The sequence below is a fragment of the Pan paniscus genome, chromosome X (assembly GCF_029289425.2).
Source record: "Pan paniscus chromosome X, NHGRI_mPanPan1-v2.0_pri, whole genome shotgun sequence".
Lineage (NCBI taxonomy): Eukaryota > Metazoa > Chordata > Mammalia > Primates > Hominidae > Pan > Pan paniscus.
This window is the reverse complement of record NC_073272.2, coordinates 105,436,989-105,462,569: the sequence shown is the minus strand read 5'-3', so window position 1 is coordinate 105,462,569 and position 25,581 is coordinate 105,436,989. Positions and strand designations below refer to the sequence as shown.

The 25,581-nt window shown below is 35.2% G+C and overlaps 1 protein-coding gene across 1 annotated transcript in view; it reads right to left on the bottom strand.

The window, feature by feature from the left end:
* The window catches only part of NRK (Nik related kinase), a 136,832-nt gene that overhangs the window by 15,073 nt on the left and 96,178 nt on the right, over window positions 1-25,581 (bottom strand). The window contains exons 16-23 of the mRNA XM_063601537.1: window positions 25,396-25,490; window positions 21,017-21,114; window positions 19,598-19,962; window positions 18,065-18,401; window positions 8,651-8,837; window positions 7,772-7,927; window positions 5,618-5,761; window positions 3,170-3,328 (exon numbers count right to left, since the gene is read on the bottom strand). Coding sequence (XP_063457607.1) covers window positions 3,170-3,328; window positions 5,618-5,761; window positions 7,772-7,927; window positions 8,651-8,837; window positions 18,065-18,401; window positions 19,598-19,962; window positions 21,017-21,114; window positions 25,396-25,490 — 1,541 coding nt within the window. The remainder of the gene's footprint in view (window positions 1-3,169; window positions 3,329-5,617; window positions 5,762-7,771; window positions 7,928-8,650; window positions 8,838-18,064; window positions 18,402-19,597; window positions 19,963-21,016; window positions 21,115-25,395; window positions 25,491-25,581) is intronic.

The following is a 25,581-nucleotide window of genomic DNA, read 5'->3' as shown; positions in this document are numbered from 1 at the left end:
CATATACAAAATTAACTCAAAATTGATCAAACACCTAAATGTAATAGCTAAAACAATAAAACTCTTGGAAGTAAACATAGGGATAAATCTTGATGACCTTGAATATAGCAATGAATTCTGATATTTGACACCCAAATATAAGGCAAGAAAAGGAAAAAAAAGATAAATTAGGCTTCATCAAAAATTAAAAATTTGGGGCACCAAGGGAAACTATCAAGGAAGTGAAAATACAACATACAGAATAGGAGAAAATATTTGCAAATCATATTCTGATGAGAGTCTAGTATATGGGCCGGGCACAGTGGCTCACGCCTGCAATCCCAGTACTTTGGGAGGCCAGGGTGGGTGGATCACTTGAGGTCAGGAGTTCGATACCAGCCTGGCCAACATGGTGAAACCCCATCTCTACTAAAAAAAAAAATACAAAAAATAGCTGGGTGTGGTGGCAAGCACATGTAATCTCAGCTATTCGGGAGGCTGAGGCAGGAGAATATCTTGAACCTGGGAGGTGGAGGTTGCAGTGATCTGAGATCACTCCACTGCACTCCAGCCTGGGCAACAGAGCGAGACGCTGCCTCAAAAGAAAAAAAGACTCTAGTATATGGAATACTTAAAGAATGTTTACAATTCAACAGCAAAAGGATAAGCAAACCAATTAAAAAACAGGCAAAGGACTTGAATAGACATGTCTCCAAATGGTCAGTAAACATATGAAAAGATACTCAACAACATTAATCATGAGGGAACTGCAAATTGAAACTTTTATGACATCCCACTTTACACCCATGGGGATGGCTAGAATAAAAAGACAGATATTTACAAGTGCTCACAAGGATATAGAGAATATAGAACTCTCATACTTTACAGATAGCAATGTGAAACGGTGCAACCACTTTGAAAAACAGTGTAACGATAGTATCCAAGAGAAAAAAAAACCATACATATCCACATATGAAGATGTATGAAATGTTCATAGTAGCATTATTTTTAATAGCCAAAAAGTGGGAAGAGTGCAAATGTCCATCAACTGATGTATGGATAAACAAAATGTGGTATATCCATACAATGCAATACTACTCAGCAATAAAAAGGAATTGCTGATACATGTTATATATAATATAACATAGACAAACCTTGAAAATATTATGCTAAGTAAAAGTCCGTCATAAAACACAACATAATATATGGTTCCATTTATAGTAAAAGTCCAGAAGAGGCAAATCAATAGAGAAAGAAAGTCCTAGGTAACCATTTATCAGTTTATCAATGGATACCTAGGACTGTGAGTGGTAGAGGGGGAAGTAAAGAAGGATGGAATGGGGGTAACTGTTAATGAATATGGGGTTTCTTTTGGGGATGATAAAAACTAGATCATGGCGATTGTCACACAACTCTATAGACCTCCTAAAACCCATTGAATTGTGCACTTTAAACAAGTGTATTTCATGGTATGTACATTATTTCAATAGGGTTATTTTAAAAGGTAAATTAAAAAGTATAAATAGGTATATGCTTGCTCTTGATTAGCCCTTCTGGTTCTTATGGAATATGTTGTCTTACCCGATAGATTTATACTTTGTGCTATAAAGCCCTTTCTTGGCTGCAATTTCTTCTGCCATCCCTACGCATTCTCTCTCTCTCTCTCTCTTTCTGTCTCTCTCTGGGTCTAGCTTACTCTTGCATTTTCTTTTGCATTGCTCCCAAGTAGGTCAAAGGAGCATGATTACTAATCCTCCAATAATAAAAAATATTCTCTCTTAAGAAAACACTTCCTATATATTTAATATAGGGTAGTAATTGGTGCCAATTCACTGTCTTGTGGATCTTGGAAGGCTATGAAAATACCAGGCAAGTATGATTTGTTCTTGTCTTCCTATGTGAAGATGCTACTAATTCCACCTGTCAGTGGGACAAATGCTTTTTGCTGTTCTGAGAGCTTAGGTGGACTGGAATGGGGTCAGCCAGGAAAACTAAACTTAACTAGTCCACCCCTCACAAAGAGCACAGATTTGCAATATGAGTAACTTTGTGACTATCTCTTACTGAACTAATATTTTACAAGTTAGGAGGAAGTAGTTTTGCTATATAAACTCCTGAGTTAACATCTGGGGATATCTTCCACCTGTAGGACTATCGCATTTGCATAATATGATTTGGAGGGAAGTAGTGATACCTAAACCTGGAAGAAACTAGTGTATTTATTTAATGCTTAAATTATCTGGGTACTCATTTCCCTCTTTAGTGATGTATGTGTACATATGCACACACATACAAAAACCTACCCTGAGAAAGTCACTTTATATGCAGAACAATAATGGTCAGTCAGGATAGAAATATCCCATTGCAATTTATATAATGTGATTCCAGCTATTTCTCACCTATGCCACCAGTTCTGCCTGAAGAGGCAATTAATGAAGAGGGAAAGAAGCAAAAGAAGGCCGAGAGTACAGGGGGATTTGCTTCAGAAATAGAACAGAATGGGATGACATTAGCTCACGGTTTTCTATAGCCGAGAGCAGGATTCTGAACCCCTAGGGTTGTTACATCCTTTCACAGTGGATGGTTGTGAAGAGACAGGGTATATGAAAACATTCTAATCAGATGGAAAACAATTAGTGATTATATTCATTAATATCAACAGTGGGAGTGAGAGCCAGCAGATCATAGAATTTTCTTTCTGACTCATCGTTAAGTTTCCTGGACAGTATTAGGAGGGATTCAATCTTACTGTTGCTCCAAAGAAAGAGAATATCATATGCATCTCCCCAAGTTTGTGAAGATAAATCAAGACCATTTATATAGCTGAAGCTATATAAAGGCAAGAAAAAAAATCGGTTTATCTGGAATATTCGGGGTGACTGGGAAAGAAAGTAAGGTGAGGAGGTAAACCAAACCTAACATCAATAACTATTTTAGTCAGTCAATGTTTTCTCAAAAAAAAAATCAAGATTGTAACATAGAAGACCTGGAAGATGTGTCAGTGAAATTTACTCTTCTTTGATTTGAAGTTGCTGTCTATAGCCATACCACCCTGAACGTCCCTGATCTCGTCTGTATTTGAAACTGCAAATTGTTTCCTTTCTCTGCTTTGCCTTTCATAATTATGTAGTTCACCAAATGAAAGGATGCAAAATTTATATAGCTGTAGTAAACATGAAATATGGCTTACGGACACTGAAGTGTTCACAGCCTGTTAACTTATCAATAGCTTTGCAGGCTTCCTCTGTCTTCAGCATTTCTTCTTGCCTTCTTTTACTTTCTGGATCATTATTCAAAATCTTGTTCCTCAACCAGGTCAGATGATACACCCGAAGTCTGTTCTTATGACCTGATAGATAAGAAAAGATACAGTATTTAAAATCAGTCTTTCTTTTCATATATTAGAAGAAAAAAAAGTAAAGATATTTTGCCTTTTAAAAATATTTTTATTAACGTAAAAAGCACCTTAAAAAAAAACTGCATTGCAACAGAATCTCCCATTCAGGATTTGGAAATATGACAGATTATTTTAGTCTCTCAATTCCAAGAGATAGTCAAAGTATCTACCTATGTGCCTCTCAGAACGGGATCTAAACTTTTTTTGGGACAAGTTAAGCCTTCCACTATGAAGGCAAGATACTTACCATCCATTCATTTGTACCTTGGCTATTCATGAAGTCATGACTCCTCTGGAGTTCAGAGACCTAAAAGCTGTCCCTGGTAGTGTGTGTGTACGACAGGGGTGGCTGAATATTGACTGTTAAGGTATTCAGGGACAGCAATATGGGTATCTTTGTGTTCTGTCATTCCAGCATGCTTGTAAAATAGTTGAACAGTTTCATTATATTTTCCTCCAACTAAATCTATCGTTAATATTAATTTCCTAATTGTAAATTTCATCAAATTCTTACAATTCAGTCAGGAAACACAGGCCATGAAAAAATCACACATTTCTTTTCCCCTATATAGTGACTTTATAATCATTTTTCTTTGTCATTTTTATGGTTTATTATTACATGATTTCTAGGCCCAACAATAGGATTCTTACTTATATGATTAATCTTTCATATGTTTTTACACAACATTTTTGAAGCAGTGTTAGGGTCCAGATATCTACATCTATGTGATATGGTCTCGAATTTTAATCCAAATAGTAATCCCCATGTGTTGAGTGAGGGACCCAGTGGGAGGTAATTGAACCATGGGGCAGTTACTTTCATGCTTTTCTCATGATATTGAGTTCTCATATGATCTGATGGTTTTATAAGGGGCTTCTCCCCCCTTCGCTCTGCACTTCTCCTTGCTGCTGCCATGTGAAGAAGGACATGTTTGCTTTCCCTTCTGCCATGATTGTAAGTTTCTTGAAGCCTCCCCAGCCATGTGGAACTGTGAGTCAATTAAACCCCTTTCCTTTATAAATTACTCAGTCTCAAGTATGTCCTTATAGCAGCATGAGAATGGACTAAAACACTACCGCTATTCTATTTCTTAAATGGTAAAATGAATTTGTGCTTTAAACTACTGAGTACCTTCTTATACTGATGTTCTCAGTACTGTTTGATGGAAAAATATTCCACATTTGAGAGAAGCTCAAGAACTACAGAAGAACATAGTTGGGTTAGAGGAAGTTGGATAAAACGTAAAGAAATCTGTTATACAGATATGTGGTCTATAAGCCACCCAGATGTTTTCAAAAAATAAATATTACTTCTACGTACCTTAAACAATTATAAGCAACTGACTATAAAACATGATTTAAAAAATCATGAAGTCTGAGCATACCTCTAAAGGGATTTCTCCTCTAACCAAAATGTAAAGCCAAGTTAATCATTTTAGGAATAACACAAAATCATTAGTGTGCAACATGGCAATTTGTGCACTAATTATATATAAAGCATGTTATATATAATAAAATATATAAACGCATATAAGTGTCTGTGATTAGCATCATTTTATTCACATAGACAAACCATATTTTCTTACTTTTCCTCCCTTTTGTCAGTCATCTTTTGCCTATAGTCAGCTTTAATGTTGGTGCTTTCCTGATACTAAATGCTGTTTAGTAATCACGATCACTCTTAACACTCATTTACTTGCTTTCTTGTATTCTAAGTTTCAGGCTCTGACTGACCAAAACTAAGAAATTTAACTACTATTTGGAAAAGGTGTAAAGATCTTTAGGGGATCCATTCTTGTTACAAACTCTACCTGTAGGCCCTTGTGATAAGGCTATATACTAAGGACAAGTCTCTTTTGTATCTGATTATTGTTCACTTTGTTCTTTGTTGCTTCTAACACCTCACAAGAACGGGACATGGTGGATGTTGCAGTCCTGTGCATGAATGGATGAAAATTAGAAATCTGAAGTTGTAGGAGGCTGCACTGGAGAGAACATGCAAGGATGCAAATGTTGTGGTTTTTCTTATCAGTAACCTAGGTTAGGTACTTTACAATAAAAGGAAGTTACTTTAAATTGTAAATAGATAAGATAATACAAGTAGGAAAGTCTGGTGTCCCAATTAAAGGTTATATTTAAAGTGCTCTTCTAGGAACACTTTAACCTGAGAAAGTCTTTAACCCAGTTTGCAGACTAATTAATCTGCATAATTACTCAGCTAATTTTAGTTCTTAAACAAACCTGAGATGGTAATCAGCAAATTGAGTGGCTCTAAGACTTGAATCTGGCGGAATGGTCTTCGCCTTATAAGTTTAGTAATGTCAGCCTTTCCACTTCTGTCCATCAGATATAGATTAGATCGGGTTCCCAACAGCAAATTGACTCCTGTTCATATATAAAAAGTGCTATATTAGCTCAGATTATTTTTCATAATTGCATCTATATTACTATTTTTGCTATTCTAGTATGCTGATCTATGTAAATATGACTTATCAGTTTAGGCTATAATCACCTCATACTGTGTAACTATGTACTCTCTACCAACAGAACAAATTTCAATGAAATACATAAAACTATAGAACATAATTCCCTCTGGCAGTATTCCACTGGCTGGCATCTGGTATGCCATCTCACAAATGGAAATTTATGGATATATTAGCACCCTTTAGTAGTGTTCTGAACTTTATCAAAATCAATCAACCTTTTTGAAAATTATCATTAAACATTCTTAGTCTAGCACATACAAAGAGTTCAATTCAGCTCATTTCTCATCTCTAAACATAAGTAAATGTTTGAATGATTTTAAAATAATTATATGTAAATAATTGTTTTTAAATTGAATGATTCTATGTTCATGCATATATTAAAAATTTACTGTTGCCAAATGCCTATGAAATTAGTTCCTGCCTTCATGGATCTCAATTTCTACACTCTCTTTTATTTGCTGACTGGCTCTATTTGTTCAAATATAAGCACTGTTTAAAGACCAAATAAGAGGACTGAAATAGAAGACAGAACTAAAGTTAAATTACACTTCAAACTACTATGGGAGCTTTTCACCATAAAGTGACATAGGAAATAACCAGCCAACTAATGTAACAAGATAAAATTTCACAGTCCTCCTTGCACTTGGAGCATACCTGTGCTCCATGAGCATAAGGAGAAAACTTAAGTGATTTTGCCTTCATTTTCTCACTCTGTCTTTAACCAGTTCTCTAACTCATGGCCAATGGCATGTTTAGGAGCTGCATCTTCTTCTCACAGGGGAATCAGAGAAGGAGGAAGAAGTATAGCCAATTTTTACTATAATCTTTTATTTTTCAAAATATAAAATTACACGTTATAAGAATGGATTATTAGACATTAACTACATTTCTAGGTAGTTGCCAGACTGAAATATTCATGCTATCTTGTTGTTTGACACACTAAATTAGCAGAACTTTGAGATGATTTTTTAAAATTCTTTAATCCATATAATTACAATGTTTATTACCCTTTTCTATTTTTAATTTAAAACCCTGTCCTTTGTTCAATCATACATTAAGCAAAATCTATGAAATTGCAAGACAGAGGTTGGCATTTACTTTGGATTTCTCCCTTTCTTGAATTCATTTATTTTGTTTCATTTGTGATTCAGATTGGCTTGCGGTAAAATATTGTCTCAGCATTGCCAATGTGGTTATAATTCTTCTGAAAAAAAGGATTTTAAAAAGTCTATCAGAGTTAAGACATTATAGAAGGAACTTTCTCTACAAATTTCCAAGGCTTTTTAAAAACAAGATCCTGCAGAAATATTTCTTGGAATACCTCATAAAGTATCACATGTTGAACACTACCCTAAATTAGAAATACGAAACTTAAACTTTCAAACAATCATAACCTAGTCCAGTTGTGTATATATATATATAAAATATAATAAATATAATATATAGAGAGAGAGTCTTGCACTGTCACCCGGGCTGAAGTGCAGTGGCGTGATCTCTGCTCACTGCAACCTCCACCTCTCAGGTTCAAGCAATTCTCCTTGCCTCAGTCTCCCAAGTAGCTGGGATTACAGGCACCTGCCACCACACCCAGCTAATTTTTTTGTATTTTTAGTACAAAGTTTCACTATGTTGTCCAGGCTGGTCTCAACTCCTGACCTCGTGATCCACCTGCCATCCAAGTTAACTCAGGTTTAAAAGAAATAGAATACAAAGGTGGGGGCCGTCAATTCAAACATCAAACTGCACTGAGTGAAAAAAAAATCAGCAAAACCAATTCTGAGCAAATTAACTACTATAAATATATTTTTATTGTAATGACTTGGTAAGAGTAAACAAATATTTTATGTCTATGATTTTCACAGGTTTGCTACATAAAAATATATTCTTTAAGAAAACAAAACAAACTCACCCCACAAAGAACCACAGCAGATCTCAGAAGTGAACTCCTTTTCATACATGTGGATTAGTGGTTTTTTACATGCAGGAGAGACATAGAGTGGGTTAACATTGACTTCAGAGGGTTGCTTAGGTGATTCCTCAGGTACTTCTACGAATCCAGCGTATACTGCAAAGATGTAAGGGGAAGATAATAAGAGAAATTAGTAGTTCTGTGCATGATGGAGTTACAGAATTTTTTTTAAAGAAAAATCTGCACCTGATGGAGTTATAGAAAATTTTTTTTTAAATTACTCCTCTGTACACCTTATATGCTACAGTGCTTCCACAAATGAGACACAACTTAGCCAAATTTATTTTCTTTGGCTAGATGTCGTGGCTCACACCTGTAATCCCAGCTCTTGGGAGGCCAAGGTGGGAGGATCATTAAGAATCAGAGGTTGAGGCTACCATGTACCATGATCATGCCACTGTAATCCAGCCTAAGTGACAGAGCGAGATCTTATTTCAAAATAAAAAAACAAATAAATTTCTTTCCTTTTATTGTATTTTATTTTTTACTGGAAGTATAGTTTCAGTAACTCTGAAACCATCAGATAACACAAATCGTGATGGCTAAAATACATTGTTGAACACGAATTATTTTAAGTTATTGTGATTAGAAAACACACATAAATCCATATAAGGGACTCAATTTCTCAATTGTAGCTCAAATTTAGGTACCATAAAGATTCAGTAAAGAGTAGATGTTTTAAAAGCATATATCAATCTGAATTTATTTCAAGTGAATGTGAGAATAATTTGATTCCTAACAGATCATGAAGCAGTGGTTAAACACTATTTAATATGTGAACAGATAGTAGCATTTAGAGATTATATTGAACACACTCACAGATGGCACTGGCAAAGTTAGCATCAGCAGACATCCCAGAACCTTTGGAAGGAGATGAGTGATTGGCAGAAAAATCTGATTGTGTTGATGATTCTGATATGTCCTTATTGTCACTCTCATGATCAGGTGCTGACGGTGCAGCACCTGAGTCAATGGCATTTGAGGCCTCATTTCCACCACCTGGCTCCTAAAAGAAGTCCAAAAACCAATTTTTATTTCATTAGTAGGTTAACAGTGGGAGAAATATGCCTAGTGAGGGGTCGTTTGAAAAACACAATGCAAGATCTATAACATCTACATTCTTATAAAATCCACATTTACTAGAAAAACTCAACAATGTCATCAGAAGGAGAAAACTAACCTATTATTGAGATGACTGATGGTACAGGAGAAAAGCAAGGAGCTATAGGTTCCCAACTGTACAATTTGAGACCTAACATTTGTGGAATTTTTACCATGTATCAGCTACTGTGCTAAGCATGATATTTAGATATCTTTGTGAATCCTTACCATAGCCCAACAAGTAAGTATAATTATCTCCAATTTACTTATACAAATTTAAAATTTAGAGACAGTAAATAATGTATTCAGTCATAGTACTAGTAAGTAGGGGAAGCAGAGTTTGAAGCCAAAGTCTGTCTGATTCCAAAGCATATATCCAGCTATGCTATGCCAAACAGCCTCTTGAAAAAATATAAAGCACAGTGTAGGGGTGTCTGTTCTACTGCTTTAAGGTATCTTCACAAAACTGAAAGCATGAAAAACCTGCATAAATAATTTTCAAATGATAAAGAAAATGAAGGCAAATCAACCAACACAAATCCAAGAGCGTAAACATGCATCACTGAAAATGTAACTGGCTTCCATTAACTTACAAAGAAGATACTCAAGGATAAAAGCCACGAAATGTGACAATTTATGTGGTATGCCCTGTCCTGTGGGAAAATATGTCAACTATTGTTGGTAAGTTCTTCTGTTGATAAGCTCATCTTTGTGTCTAAACAGTGATTCTTGGCACTGAGAGAGCTGTGCTATTCTGCAAAAGACTGGTTTTTATGACCTTTTCAACCACAAAAACATGGTATGACACCATGTCCTTTTTAAATTAAAATGAAAGGAAGATCCACTTCCTCTATAAATTTCCAAAACATTCCTTGAGATAACTGGAGATAACCAGGGTTGCTATGAAACTTACGTTGGGACATCCTGTTTTAATGTCTTTAATTAAGATAGATAGATAGATAGATAGATAGATAGATAGATAGATAGATAGACAGACAGACATAGATATTTTCCCACTGACACTGCTTTCCCATTAGAAACCATCCAGGAAATTTCCTTCCTTCCTTTTTTTCTTTCTTTTCAAACTTTATTGATTTATTCCATAATTACTGTGTGCCTATCATATGCCATGTCCTTGGTTAGACACTGAAGTTGGGTGAGTTGGTAGACAAATAATCATGGAAGGATTAGACATAATTATTTCCTTTAAGAGTTCACAATATAGTGTGAAAGAAAAAAAATAAAATAACTAACAATAATACCATAAGTACTAAATTGGAACTATGGACAAAAGGTTTGTAAGTAGAGAGGAAGGGATATATAACTCTGCCTTGGGAAGTCAAAGTTGATACTTGATTTGGCCCATGAAGGATTACTAATTTACCAAGCAGAGAAGAGGTGAGGGGGCAGCCTTCCAGAGGAAACAGCTTGCACAGGAGCGCTGATTCATGAAAGAGCATGGCATCTCCAAAGCCAGTTTGTGTGACAAGAAAATAGGCTAGGGGAGTAGACTGGCATAATCTTTTTTCTGTCTGGAGTTCCACCTGTGTTTTCAGATATCCAGATACTCCCCATTTCTCAAGAATGAGTTCAAATACCACATGGTTCAGAAAATATTATGTGTGATAATTTCTATTGATGTAGCATCTGTCAACTACTTGAGTATTTTAAACCTATTTATAAAGTCAATAAATGTTTTGTGAATGACAAAATCATTGTCTAAACACAGTATATTTCTTGAATTAAAATTTTATGTTATCAGTTGCTCCAGAAGTTAAGCATAGCCTGATTACATGATATAGCAATGCCTCTCCTAGCTATATACCCCCCAAAAACCTGAAAGCAGGGACTCAAACAGATACTTGTACATCAATGTTCACAGCAGCACTTTTCACAATAACCAAAAGGTGGAAACAACCCAAGTTTCCATCAGTAGATAAATGGATAAACAAAATGTGGTGAATGCATAAGATAAAACATTATTCACCCTTGAAAAGGAATGAAATTCTGATACATGCTGCAATGTGGATAAACTCTGAAAACCTAAAAAGTGAAATAAGCCAGACACAAAAGGACAAATATTGTATGATTCCACTTATATAAGTCACCAAGAAAAAAAAGTAGAATAGAGGTTATCAGGGGTTAGAGGAGGGGGGAAACAAGACTTAATTGTTTAGTTTGTTTGGGATGGTAAAAAAAATAAGTCCTGAAAATGGATAGTGGTGACAATCCCACAACATTCTGAATGTAATAAATCCAACTGGTTTGTACACTTAAAAATGGTTGAAATGGTAAGTTTTATGATATGCATATTTTACTACAATAAAAAAAACTCAGAAAAAATAATCGGTTCCAGTTGGAGTGATGTCAGTAAGATAGCTTATTGGTGGCACCTGGTGCTTGTCCCCCTCACAAAAAAAGGACAAAGAGAATGAATAAACAGAGTTCAACTGGTGTGTCTGAGGGAGAGTGTTGGAGTGCAGTGATGGGGTGGTGAGGTCACTGTGTAGCATGGAATCTCAAAATGGCAGCAAAGAGAGGGAAGTGAGGTACTCTGCTTCTGCTGCCCCATCTCCCCTACCATGATCAGCTCAGAGCCCGGAATAAATTCTCCTTATTGGGAAAAGGTAAGCAGAAGACTCTCATCAGCCCCAATTGCCACCACAGACAACTGTAGTACTTACTACAGGAGAATCTCATAGTCCTCACAAGCCCTGAGTTCATTTTGGGAAGGTGCCTGAAATTCATGTGTCTGCATTGCTCCAGATAAGGAGCAAAAGTTGTGCATTTCCCACCAACCCATGACCTAAGCTGCTGCAGCCTGGCGCCATCTTCAATCTAGAGCCACTGCTGAAATACACTATGTTCTGGGGGCCAGTAAACACTGTGCCTCTCCAGTCTTGCAGCTCCACTGTCATTTCACCAAGCCCCAACTGATGGCTGAAATGCTGTGACCCTGACTGCTCAGATCTTGGGCCCAGGAAAGGTCAGCCATAACTCCAGTACTGCACATTGGCGAAGCCAACTCTAGGCTGGCTTAACTGCTGTGCACTTGCAACCTTGGCCAGAGAAACAGCTCAGCAGCCTTGATCCCAGTAAGCCAGACCCCAAGCTAGCTGTCCCACCCTGTGTGACCACACTCTTGCCCAGAGAAGTAGTATGATAGCTCAACACTGGAGGGCAAATTCCTGAGCCACCCAACCCACCGCATGTGCTCTTTTGCCTCTGGACTGAGAAACAGCCTGGCAAGCCCACCCCTGGCAAAGGTGTGCCACCTCTGCCACAAACTTTTGCAGCCTGGGCCAGTGAGGTACTAGCAAACATTGCTAATGTATATTACAGCATAGAGACCACACTGCTGCATCCACCCAGAACCAAAGTCAATGCACCCAACCCAACCAACACCCCAGGACCCATCTATGGACTAAGTCTTTCCTTATGAAAGCTACTCCATAACATTATAAGAAGCAATTGCTCCATCAGATGGACAGATATCAACACAAGGACACAAGAAACATTAACAAATAAGGAAACATGATACCTTCAAAGGAACATAATAATTTTCCAGTAGCAGACCCAACAGAAAAGAAAAAGTGAAGTGCCAGAAAAGGAATTAATAATAATGATCTTAAGGAGATTCAGCAAGATACAAGAGAATACAGATAGACAAATCAATGAAATTTAAAAAAATCATGATCTGAATGAGAAATTCAACAAAGGAATAGGTATCATTAAAAAAGAACCAAACAGAAATATTGAAGATAAAGAATTCAATGAATAATATTAAAAAATACAATACAGAGCTTCAACAGCTGACTAGACCAAGCAGAATAAAGAATTTCTGAACTTGAAGACATGTCTTTTAAAATGATTCAGGCAGAAAAGAAAAAAGAGAAAAAAAAAGAATAAAGAGAGCCTATAGAACTTATGGGACAACATTAGGAGGACGTATTTTTGAATTACGGGGGTTCCAGAAGGATGAAAAGATGTAGAAAACTTATTTAATAAAATAAAAGCTGAAAAATTCCCAAGTCTTGGGAGAGAGATATGAACATCTAGTTTCAGGAAGCTCAAAGGTTATCAAATATATTCAACTCAAAAAGTTCCTCCCAAAGAAAATTACAGTGAAACTGTCAGAAGTCAGTGACAAAGAGAGAATACTAAAAACAGCAAAAGGAGAGTCTTATCACATATAAGGAAATCCTCATTGGACTAACAGCAGATTTCTGAACAGAAACCTTACAAGCCAGGAGAGAATAGGATGATATATTCAAAGTGCTGGAAAAAACCTGATAGCCCAAAATAGTATCACCAGGAAAGCAATCCTTCAGAAATGGAGAAATAAAGCCTCTTCCAGATAAGCAAAAAGCAGAGGAATTCATCACCACTAGAGAGGTCTTACAAGAAATGCTTAAGGGAGTCCTACATCTGAAAGGAAAAACACAATAACAACTATCATGAAAACATGAAATTATAAAACTTGTAAAGCAGGTATAGAAAGGTGAAATAGAAAGGAATCAAACCTTATTACTACAAAAGATTACCTAACAACATAGATTAACAATAAGAGAATAGAAAAAAAAGGATACACAAAACAACCAGAAACAATTAACGAAATGACAGGAGTAAGTGTTCACATATCAATAATAAACTTGACAGTAAACAGACAAAATTCTGTAATTAAACATATAGACTAGTAGAATGGTTAAAAAGTAAAAAAATAAAAATAAAAAAATAATACCCAATTATATGTTGCCTATAAGAAATTCACCTTGCCTGTAATGACACACACTGATTGAAAATGAAGAAATGGAAAAAGATATTCCATGTAAACAGAAATCAAAAGCAAGCGTGAATAGCTACAATTATATCAGATAAAACAGGTGTTAAAAGTCAAAGAATGTAAAAAAGAGAAAAACACGGACATTATATTATGATAATAGGATCAGTTCAGCAAGAGGATATAATAATTATAAATACTTATGGACCAAACACTAGAGTACCCAGATATATAAAGCAAATATTATTGCATCTAAAGGGAGAGATAAACTACAATATAATAATAGTTGAGAATTTCAACACCTCACTCTCTGCATTGGACAGATCATCTACACAGAAATCAACAAAGAAACATTGGATTTAAACTGCAGCATAGACCAAATGAACCTAACAGACATTTATAGAACATTTCATCCAACAGCTGCAGAATATGCATTATTTTCATCAGCACATGAAACATTCTCTAAGACTGACCATATGTTGGGACACAAAACAAGTCTCAAAACATTTTTCTATATCAACATTATTATTGAGTATCCTTTATGACCAAAATAGAATAAACTAGAAATCAATAACCAGAGAAACATTCAAAACTGTAACAATATATGGAAATTAAAAATATATGCTCCTGAACATCAATTAGCCAATAAATAAGAAGGAAATTAAGAAATTATTTGAAGCAAATGAATATAGAAACACAGCACACCAAAACTTACAGGAGACAGCAAAAGCAGTATTAAGAGACAAGTTTATAGCAATAAATGACTACATTAAAAAAGTAGAAAGATTTTGAATAACAATCTAATGATGCACCTCAATGAACTAGAAAAGCAAGAACAAACCAAACCCCAAACTAATAGAAATAAAGAGATAATAAAAATCAGAGCAAAAGTAAATGAAATTGAGACTCAAAAACAACACAGAAGAAATACAACATGAACATTTGGCTTTTTGAAAAGATAAACAAAATGGACAAACCGTTAGCTAGATTAACTAACAAGAAAGTATAAAAGACCCAAATAAAATCAGAAACAAAAAAGCAGACATCACAACTGATACCACAGAAATACAAAGAATCATAAGAGACTATTATGAAAAACTACACAGCAACATATTAGAAAATCTAGAGGAAATGGAGAAATTCCTGGACACATACAACCTAGCAAGATTGTACCAAGAAGAAATAGAAAGCCTAAACAAACCAATAATGAATAATGCGATTGAATCAGCAATAAAAAGTCTCCCAACAAAGAAAAGTCCAGTACCCTATGGCATCAGTGCTGCATTCTACCAAAGATTTAAAGAGGAACTAATGTCGATTCTCAAACTATTCCAAAAAAGTTGAAGGGAAGGGAATTCTTCCAAACTCATTCTGTGAGGTCAATATGACTCTGATCTCAAAACCAGATAAGGACACAACAGTTACAACAAACAAACAAACAAAAACTACAAGCCAAGATCTCTGATGAAGATAGATGCAAAAATAATCAACAAAATACTAGCAAACTGAATCCAATACCATATCAAAAATATTATACACCATGATCGAGTGTGATTTATCCCAGGGATACATGGGAGATTCAACATATGCAAATCAATAAACATGATACATCACATCAATGGACTCAAAGACAAAAATTATATGATCATGTCAAAAGATACCAAAAAAAGCATTTGATAAAATTCTACATTCCCTCGTGATAAAAACTCTCCACAGTTTGGGTATGGAAGTAACATACCTCAAAACAATAAAAACCATATATGAAAAACCCACAGCTAACATCACACTGAATGAGAGAAAGCTGAAATTCTTTCCTCTAAGAACGGGAATAAGACAAAAATATCCACTTTCACCACTCTTATTCAACTTAGTTCTGGAAGTCCTAATCAGAGCAATTTGGCAAGAGAAGGAAATAGAAGACATCCAAATTGGAAAAGAGGAAGTTAAAGAGTGTCTGTTTGCAGATGACATGATCTTATAAATAGAATATCCTTTGACACTACCAAAAAATTCTTAGAATTGATGAACAAATTCAGTAAAGTTGCAAGATACAAAATCAGCATAGAAAAATCTGTAACATTTGTATATACCAACAATAACCTAGCTGAGAAAGAAATCACAAAAACAATCCCATATACAGTAGCTACAAAATAAAATACTTGGAAATAAATTTAACCAATGAGGTGAAAGATCTCTACAAGAAAAACTATAAAACATTGATGAAGGAAACTGAAAAGGACACACACACAAAAGGAGAGGCAACATATGCTCATGGACTAGAAGAATTAATATTGCTAAAATGACCCTACTATCCCAAGCAATATACAGATTCTATGCAATCCTTATGAAAATACCAATGACATTCTTCACAGAAATAGGAAAAAAATCCTAAAATTTGCATGGAACCAAAAAAGACCTAGAATAGCCAAAGCAATCCTGAGGAAAAAGAATAATACTAGAGGCATCACAATATCACATTTCAAAATATACTACAAAACTACAGCAACCAAAAAACAGACACACATACCAATGGAACGGTATAAAGGACCCATAAATAGATCCACATATTCATTTATCTCATTGTGGTTGATTTTTGATAAAGGCATCAAGAATATTCACTGGGGAAAGAACAATGTCTTCAATAAATGGTGCTGGGAGAACTAAATATCCATACGCAAAAGACTGAAATTAGACCCCTATTTCTCACCTTATAAAAAAATCAACTCAAAATAGATTAGAGACTTAAATGTAAGATCTGAAACCATAAAACTACTAGAAAATATAAGAAAATGCTTGTGGACATTGGTTTGGGAAAAAAGAATAGGACCAAAGCACAGGCAACAAAAGCAAAAATAGACAAATAGAATTATATCACACTAAAAATCTTCTGCACAGAAAAGGAAATGATCAACAAAGTGAAGAAACAACCTGAAGAATGAGAGAAAATATTTGCAAACTATTCGTCCAACAAGGGATTAAAATCCTGAATGTAAGAAACTCAAACAACTCAACAGAAAAAAGCAAATAATCCAACATGTATACATATGTAACAAACCTGCACGTTGTGCACATGTACCCTAGAACTTAAAGTATAATAAACAAAATGGGCAAATGATTTGAATAGACATTTCTCAAAAGAAGACTTAGAAATATCCAACAGATAGATGAAAAAAAATTTCAACATAATTAATCATCGGGAAAATGCAAATCAGAACCACAATGAGATATTATCTCATCCTAGTTAGAATGGTTATTATCAAAACACAAAAAATTAATGTTGGTGAAGATGTGGAGAAAAGGGAACTTTTATATACCGTTGGTGGGAATGTAAACTACTACACCCACAATGGAGAATGGTATTGTGGTTCCTTATAAAACTACAAATAGAACTACCATATGATCCAATAATTCCACTACTAGGTACATATCTTAAAAAAAGAGGAAATCAGTGTATCAAAGAGCTATCAGCACCTCCATATTTACTGCAGTACTAATCACAATAGCCAAAATAAGGCATCAGCCTAAGCATCCATCAAGAGATGAATTGATAAAGAAAACATGACATATATACAGAAATAAATGCTATTTAGCCATAAAAAAGAATGAAATCTTGTGATTTGCAGCAACATGGATGAACCTGGACTCAATGTTAAGTGAAATAAACCAGGAACAGAAAGATAAAAACCACATGTTCTTACTCATATGCAAATGCTAAAAAATTGGTCTCAAGTAACTAGAGAGTAAATAGTGGTTTCTAGAGGCTGGGAAGAGGAGTACAGGAGAGTGATAGAGAAAGGCTGGTTAAAGGATCCAAATGCATGACTAGATAGGAGATATAAGTTCTAACATTCTATAGCACTATAGGGTAACTATAATTAACAATAATTCATTACATATTTTCAAATAGCTAGGAGAGAGGATATTGATTGTTCCCAACACACAAAAAAAATGATGAATGTTTGAGGTGATAGACATGCTAAATACCCTGATGTCATCATTACAAATTGAATATATTAAAATATCACTCTGTACCCCATAAATATATACAATTATTAGGTGTCAATTAATTTTTTAAAATATTTTTTAAAAGTGTGTGTCGAGAGACACTACCTCAAATATGTGATCTGAGTAATAAAGGCAAACAAATAAGAGATTTTTGTCTTTGGAAGTAAATAGGAACCACCCAAATTAGAGGTAATAAGGATCCACCTACAAACCTATAATTAAAAATGTTTAAGGCCTTGGGGTATATGATGAAAATCTATTTGGAATGGCTAGAAATGCTACATGTCCCATGAAGAAACACATTCGCAATGAGAGGAGTTCAATCTGCTTTTCAAATGGTGCATTACCTCCTGTAGATATTCAAAGTCCTGAGACGCAGGTCTCTTCAATCCTGGACCATCTGTCTCTGAGCAATTTTCTTCTCCATTGAGTCCAAGGGCTCCACTCTCTTCACTGGTTCGAACGACTCCCTTACCTCCATCACCCTCACTGCCTCTTCTTTCACTGCCTATATTGGCTGCATGTTCTTCCTGATCTCCAATGGCTGCATTGTCCTCACTGGCTGCACTTCCTCCATGGCTTCTATTGGCTCTATGGCTTCTATAGCCTCTGTAGGCTTCCTCTTTTCCACGACTTCCATCATAACCATCTTGCTTGCAGCTTCCATCTCTGCCATAGCTTGCCCTGACAACAAGCTCCAATTAATGAAAGAAAGTCACGCAATAAAAACACATTTGAAAGTTAGCAAGTAGAACAGAATTAGGATGTGTCTTATACATATCTACCATGCCCAGGCTTGTCTTTGTTCTATGTGAACACTACTGGTATGATAAAGAAAATAAAAATGCCCCTATGTCTTCTCAGTCTTATGTAATGATTAAAGCCATAGCCACCACCAATTTCTCAGATGCATTTGGATGGCAGAGGGAAGAGAACTTGTATTCTTTGTTAGGTGCATGTATTAGGTTAACAGCAAGAATATGCAGTTTTTTTCTTAAATATATACTATTTCATGCATTAGCAACTTCACAGACACATGAATGATTAAGCCTATGTTTTAGCCCAACCACAACATGATTAATTCTTCTTGCAGTATATCTAGTTTGTGTTCATTTCAACATGTGCCTTGATTTTCTAACATGTGTACTGACTGCTTTGCTATAGAACTCCATTGGTCTACTATTCCCACCAAGGAAGTTCAGCAATACATACCCCATGTCTTGTGGAACTAAGTTATTTAATTAATTGCTAAAAATACTAAGCTTAACAAAATGTGTCAATGCTCTCTTTTTGCATAGGAAACAAAATTAAACATGCGTGCCTGTGGTAATTCTAAAAGTAAATTTATTTCATAATGGAATTCTTGATAGACTTTTTTGGTTGGAAAAAATTAAAAGAGCTCTTGGTAATTTCTCCACCAATTAAACAGATAAAGATCATCTTAAATTTCATATATATATATATATATATAGTGATATCACAAAAGTTTGAGAAATGAATAGCTATGTTTGCAAATACCAAGACTTCATCTTATGCTTGTTAAGTTACACACTTTCTTTGTTGTCCTTTCTCATACTCAGTATAGTTTTATAGAGTAGGATGATTCAGTGGCAGTAATTTTAACAGAAGCATCTAGACAATTCCAGTTATAAAGAAACTAATAAATACTTGAATGCTTATTTTAAAATACGAAAATGACACAAAATTAGATGTTCTGCATTAGAACAATTTAAAATACATTATTGACAATCAAACTATTTACTAAAATGCAAGTGAAATTAGGTCACTCTCTTGGTAATAAATTTTGAAAATAAACCAAAAATGCAAATAGCTCTGCAGTCATAAAACATGGAGAGTATAAGTAATTCAAAAAAACCAACCTTGGACAACTAGGCGCCTCATAATAATTATTATTTACATCATCAACAAACTTATTGTTGTCATCATCATGGTCTTTACAAACATCATTAGCCTGATCAACCTGGTTATCCAAGTCATCATTGCCATTGGCATGATCATAGGTATCTTCAAAAGTATCATTAGACTCATCATCATCATCACCATCAGTATCAGCACTGGCATCATAGAGTTCAACATAATCACCATCCTCTTCAGGTGGCTGAATGACAGGTGCAGGAGTTAACCAATCATTCCGGAAGATTTCAGAGAGTGCATTATAGCCTACCCATTCGTTTGTCAAGTATACAGGGGGTGATATTTTTCCTACTTTAAATCCATCTGGAACCTGTGTGCACAAGAAAGGTTAATGTAGCCTCTAGTAGCTTTCATTTTCTTCTAGATTGGAAAGTTTCCAAGCTGACAACATTTTGAAATATATTTTAAACTGAAACAAGTATGTTCACTCATTAGATGGAGCCAAAATTTTAGTGAGGATGAGATGTCAAAACCCAAACATCAGACTGTGATTATTAGTGGCCTTTCTGGATCACATAGGGCAAAATTTACTCACTTAAAAAAAATTACCCATACTTGTCAGCTCAGGAGTGGACACTTGCTTTTGATGCTGGAGAGAACAGGAGATTTGATGCTCCTTAAAAATGGTAACTTTTCCCTTTTGTTTTATCCCCTGACATTGGGATTAACACACAGCTCTTGAAATTGACATGTTAATTTCCCAGCTCTGGTTTTACGTGCCATGGGTTGTCTTAAAGTATCTCAAACACTTCCAAAGTGCAAATTAATCTAAATCCATCTTTTAAGTATGGTATGTATCATTTAACAACTTTTGGGCTATCTGGAAGGGATGTGTGTACGGTAGCATAGAGGTAATTACAAAATTGAAATAGAATAATCTGAAAGCACATTGCATTAGGACAATTTAAAATCTGCATTAGAACAATTTAAACATGTTCACAAAGAGCTGGAAGACTTTTTATTTATGCAGTCAGAGGACACTCTGTTTTTTACTAAATGTTTTATATTTATGCATTGCCTCATCACTCAAGGAATGCCATTAAAAGTTGGACATCTAACCTGTACCCCTCAATCTGAGATTAGGTTTTACAAACAGCTTTTTATCACTACTCTCCCAGACATGTTCTAACTGACACAAGAATGTGAAAATAAAATATTCTCTGATTGATTGTTTTCCCATTTCAATTTTAATTTCTAGATTTTGTGTTCTATGTATTCACAAAGCAATGAGAATCTATCTTTAAAATGTTAATTAAAAAAATAAACTCTTTAACCTTTCCCTCAAGTGAATATGAGAATGTGTAAGTCAAAATAAATGGAAAATAAAAAATAATAGACATTAATGTGTTAAGATGGAAACTTACATGGATGTCAACCAGCAACTTCTGATCAATAGTAGAATAAGGTGGTGATGACTGAGACCTCCTTCCAGTCACAGGACTTTCTTCCTCAGAAGAAGATTCTATGGAATGCCAAAAACACATTAGTAACAATGGTGATTACAGCCATTGCCTTCATATGTATAGTGTATCAGTTAAATCCCTTGGTTTTTTTTCTTTTTTTTTTTTTTTTGGTCATTTTTATGATTCCATTCAGGAAGTATCACCTGAAAATTCTCATGGGGCCAGGATCTTAAATTCTCTTTTCAGGGGTATTAGCAGGGGTTCAAGTTTTCTTCCATCTGTAGACCTACATGGCTGCTCTGTTTTCAATATTAAGTGTACACTTACCAAATATCTCTATCTATGTAAGAAGATACATAGTCCAACTGATAGCCAGGTAGATACATTTAAAAAAATGTATCAAGAGTAGGAAGGACTGGGAGTACCACTGGCCTCACATACTGACCAGTAGAAAAAAAAGCCCGACAGTGTATTTATTAGAAGATGATAGACTAGCCAAAACCCTCAAGAGGAGAGTTCATTCTTCAATCTTTTTTTTTTTAATTATACTTTAAGTTTTAGGGTACATGTGCACATTGTGCAGGTTAGTTACATATGTATACATGTGCCATGCTGGTGCACTGCACCCACTAACTCGTCATCTAGTATTAGGTATATCTCCCAATGCTATCCCTCCCCCCTCCCCACACCCCACAACAGTCCCCAGAGTGTGATGTTCCCCTTCCTGTGTCCATGTGATCTCATTGTTCAATTCCCGCCTATGAGTGAGAATATGCGGTGTTTGGTTTTTTGTTCTTGCAATAGTTTACTGAGAATGATGATTTCCAATTTCATCCATGTCCCTACAAAGGACATGAACTCATCATTTTTTATGGCTGCATAGTATTTCATGGTGTATATGTGCCACATTTTCTTAATCCAGTCTATCATTGTTGGACATTTGGCTTGGTTCCAAGTCTTTGCTATTGTGAATAATGCCGCAATAAACATACGTGTGCATGTGTCTTTATAGCAGCATGATTTATAGTCCTTTGGGTATATACCCAGTAATTGGATGGCTGGGTCAAATGGTATTTCCAGTTCTAGATCCCTGAGGAATCGCCACACTGACTTCCACAATGGTTGAACTAGTTTACAGTCCCACCAACAGTGTAAAAGTGTTCCTATTTCTCCACATCCTCTCCAGCACCTGTTGTTTCCTGACTTTTTAATGATCGCCATTCTAACTGGTGTGAGATGGTATCTCATTGTGGTTTTGATTTGCATTTCTCTGATGGCCAGTGATGATGAGCATTTTTTCATGTGTTTTTTGGCTGCATAAATGTCTTCTTTTGAGAAGTGTCTGTTCATGTCCTTCACCCACTTTTTGATGGGGTTGTTTGTTTTTATCTTGTAAATCCAACTTACAAGGGATGTGAAGGACCTCTTCAAGGAGAACTACAAACCACTGCTCAAGGAAATAAAAGAGGATACAAACAAATGGAAGAACATTCCATGCTCATGGGTAGGAAGAATCAATATCGTGAAAATGGCCATACTGCCCAAGGTAATTTACAGATTCAATGCCATCCCCATAAAGCTACCAATGCCTTTCTTCACAAAATTGGAAAAAACTACTTTAAAGTTCATATGGAACCAAAAAAGAGCCCGCATTGCCAAGTCAATCCTAAGCCAAAAGAACAAAGCTGGAGGCATCACACTACCTGACTTCAAACTATACTACAAGGCTACAGTAACCAAAACAGCATGGTACTAGTACCAAAACAGAGATATAGATCAATGGAACAGAACAGAGGCCTCACAAATAATGCTGCATATCTACAACTATCTGATCTTTGACAAACCTGAGAAAAACAAGCAATGGGGAAAGGATTCCCTATTTAATAAATGGTGCTGGGAAAACTGGCTAGCCATATGTAGAAAGCTGAAACTGGATCCCTTCCTTTCACCTTATACAAAAATCAATTCAAGATGGATTAAAGACTTAAACGTTAGACCTAAAACCATAAAAACCCTAGAAGAAAACCTAGGCATTACCATTCAGGACATAGGCATGGGCAAGGACTTCACGTCTAAAACACCAAAAGCAATGGCAACAAAAGACAAAATTGACAAATGGGATCGAATTAAACTAAAGAACTTCTGCACAGTAAAAGAAACTACCATCAGAGCGAACAGGCAACCTACAAAATGGGAGAAAATTTTCGCAACCTACTCATCCGACAAAGGGCTAATATCCAGAATCTACAATGAACTCAAACAAATTTACATTCTTCAATCTTAACCCCCACATATTTCCACCCAATGATATATCCAGATGTAGTTCAATACAGTTGAGGAGTGAACTACTGAAAAGAGATAACACCCGTTTCTATAAAGCTGGGAACCTTTTTATAGCAGCAATGTACAACAAAACTTTCTGCAGTGATAGAAATCTTCTGTATCTGAACTGTCCATTAACAGTGGTCATTAGTCACCCATGACTACTGAGCATTTGAAATGTGGCCAGTGTGCCTGAGAAAGTGACTTTTAAATTTTATTTAATTTTCATTTTACTTTTTATTTTAATAGCTACATGAGGCTAGTTGCCACCACAATGAACAGCTTAATTCTATAGTGTAAATATTTCCATTTAAAATACAAATGTATCTGGTTTGGAGATTAGGTTTTAATATTGAGTTGTGGTATGGTAAATAACCCCTGTGATTAAAATCTGGTGAGAATATTTAACAGGCTCAAAATTCAGGTCTGGGTGAGTGTACTTAGAAAAAGCTTCACTAAGAGAAAACTCAGGTCCCTGTTTAATGTTTTTGTGTGCTTAGATTTTCAAGATAAATACTATTGTCCCTCTTATTTTCAGTCTTGGTATACATAGCCAAAGTATAAATACTCCAACTCCAAAAGACATATATTTGCAAATACTGCTGTCCTTTGAGAACACTACACTGAACACATGCTAAAATTTGTGTCCCCATCGTCTGACACTGTTGTACTTGTGCTTTTTTTTTTTTTCAGGAAACCATTTTCTTTTAAGTCTTTTGGTATGTTAGTAGACCAAATAAGTTCAAGTGAGTGCACTAAGATTCTGAGACAAATTTATAGTAAGGTGCTCTGAGATTTCCTCCATAATGAAGCATATAATTTCATGAGAATATCAAATGGTCTATGTAGCATAAACAATAAAATAAAAGAAATTTGGAGCTGAAAAGACATTTAGCTATTATCTGCACAGATGCCTTCTCCCTTCTATCAATGCTATGACTGCTTTGGGATCTAATCCAGAATTTCCTTATTTCAAAAATGTCACATGAATAAACCTTAAATTTTTAGTTGTTTGCCCTGTATTAGCAAAATTAGCCATAGTCAAGCCAGAAAGAAAAGACTCTGGGAAAAAAATTTTAAAAATTTGCTTTTCACTCAGGCTTATCTAATTTTCACAACATAGTATTTGTGTATGAGGAGACAGTGCTATTTAAAAGAACTCTGCCATAATCTGAGTCACTTAAGAAGAATAATGTGTTTTAAGTTTTGATCTTCAAATATTCACTTTTCAAAAAGTGAAGTACATCTGTATCATTTTTATTATTAACATTTTAATAAAATCAGTATACTATATTTTTACATATCAGCAACTCAATCAGCCATTTTTCCCTTGCTTAACTTACCTGGATTGCTTAAAACTGGATAATGCCAGATTGCATGATCCATGGCACAACTTTTGGCTTTGTTTATCCTAATATTCCATAAATCTATAATTCATTTAAACTCTCTCAAAAGCACATCTTAAAATACTTTTTTGAAATTCACATCACAACTTTTGAAGTTATTTTCTATGATTTGATAGATTAATTGTTCATGTATTTTGAGTAAAACCATCACTCTAACATTTAGGGATATTTATGAGATATTGTCCTGTTTTGGAGAGGTGAAGTAACCAACTGATAAATGAAACACACACTCACAACTCCTCCATACAATATTCTAATTGCTACCTATAAATTTTAGCCTGCTGGAGAGGTCTCTCTCAAGTTTCTTTACCATACTTTTCTTACGTGGTATAGAAACCTAATAAAGCTGACTCCCCCCGCCTTCTTAGACACATTCCTAACTACTACCCAACAAAAAGAAGAAAATTCAGAAAAATTATTTTCCATTTCTCAAAGGCCACCACTGACCACCCAATTGCCAAATACAATGGCCTTCAGGTCCTAATCCTACTTGGGCTCCCTGACACTTTTGATTCATTCCTTCTTGAAATTCTTCTTTCTTGACTTCTGAAATATAAATTGTTAAACAGTAGCTCTGTGTTTTGCCTGCTAAAATTTTGTGCTTTGAATCACCTGATGCTGCCAGCCAATTTTGACGATTTTGCGAACTCCTTTGTCTGATGTCAATGGGCTTCTGAGCTTGTTCCAAAAGAGACCGCTGAGGAACGCTAATGAAAAGACAGAAAAGCATGTGCCATGTCCTAACATTCATAAAGGGAATGTACAACTCAACATAAAGTCCAACACAAAGTTTTGTTT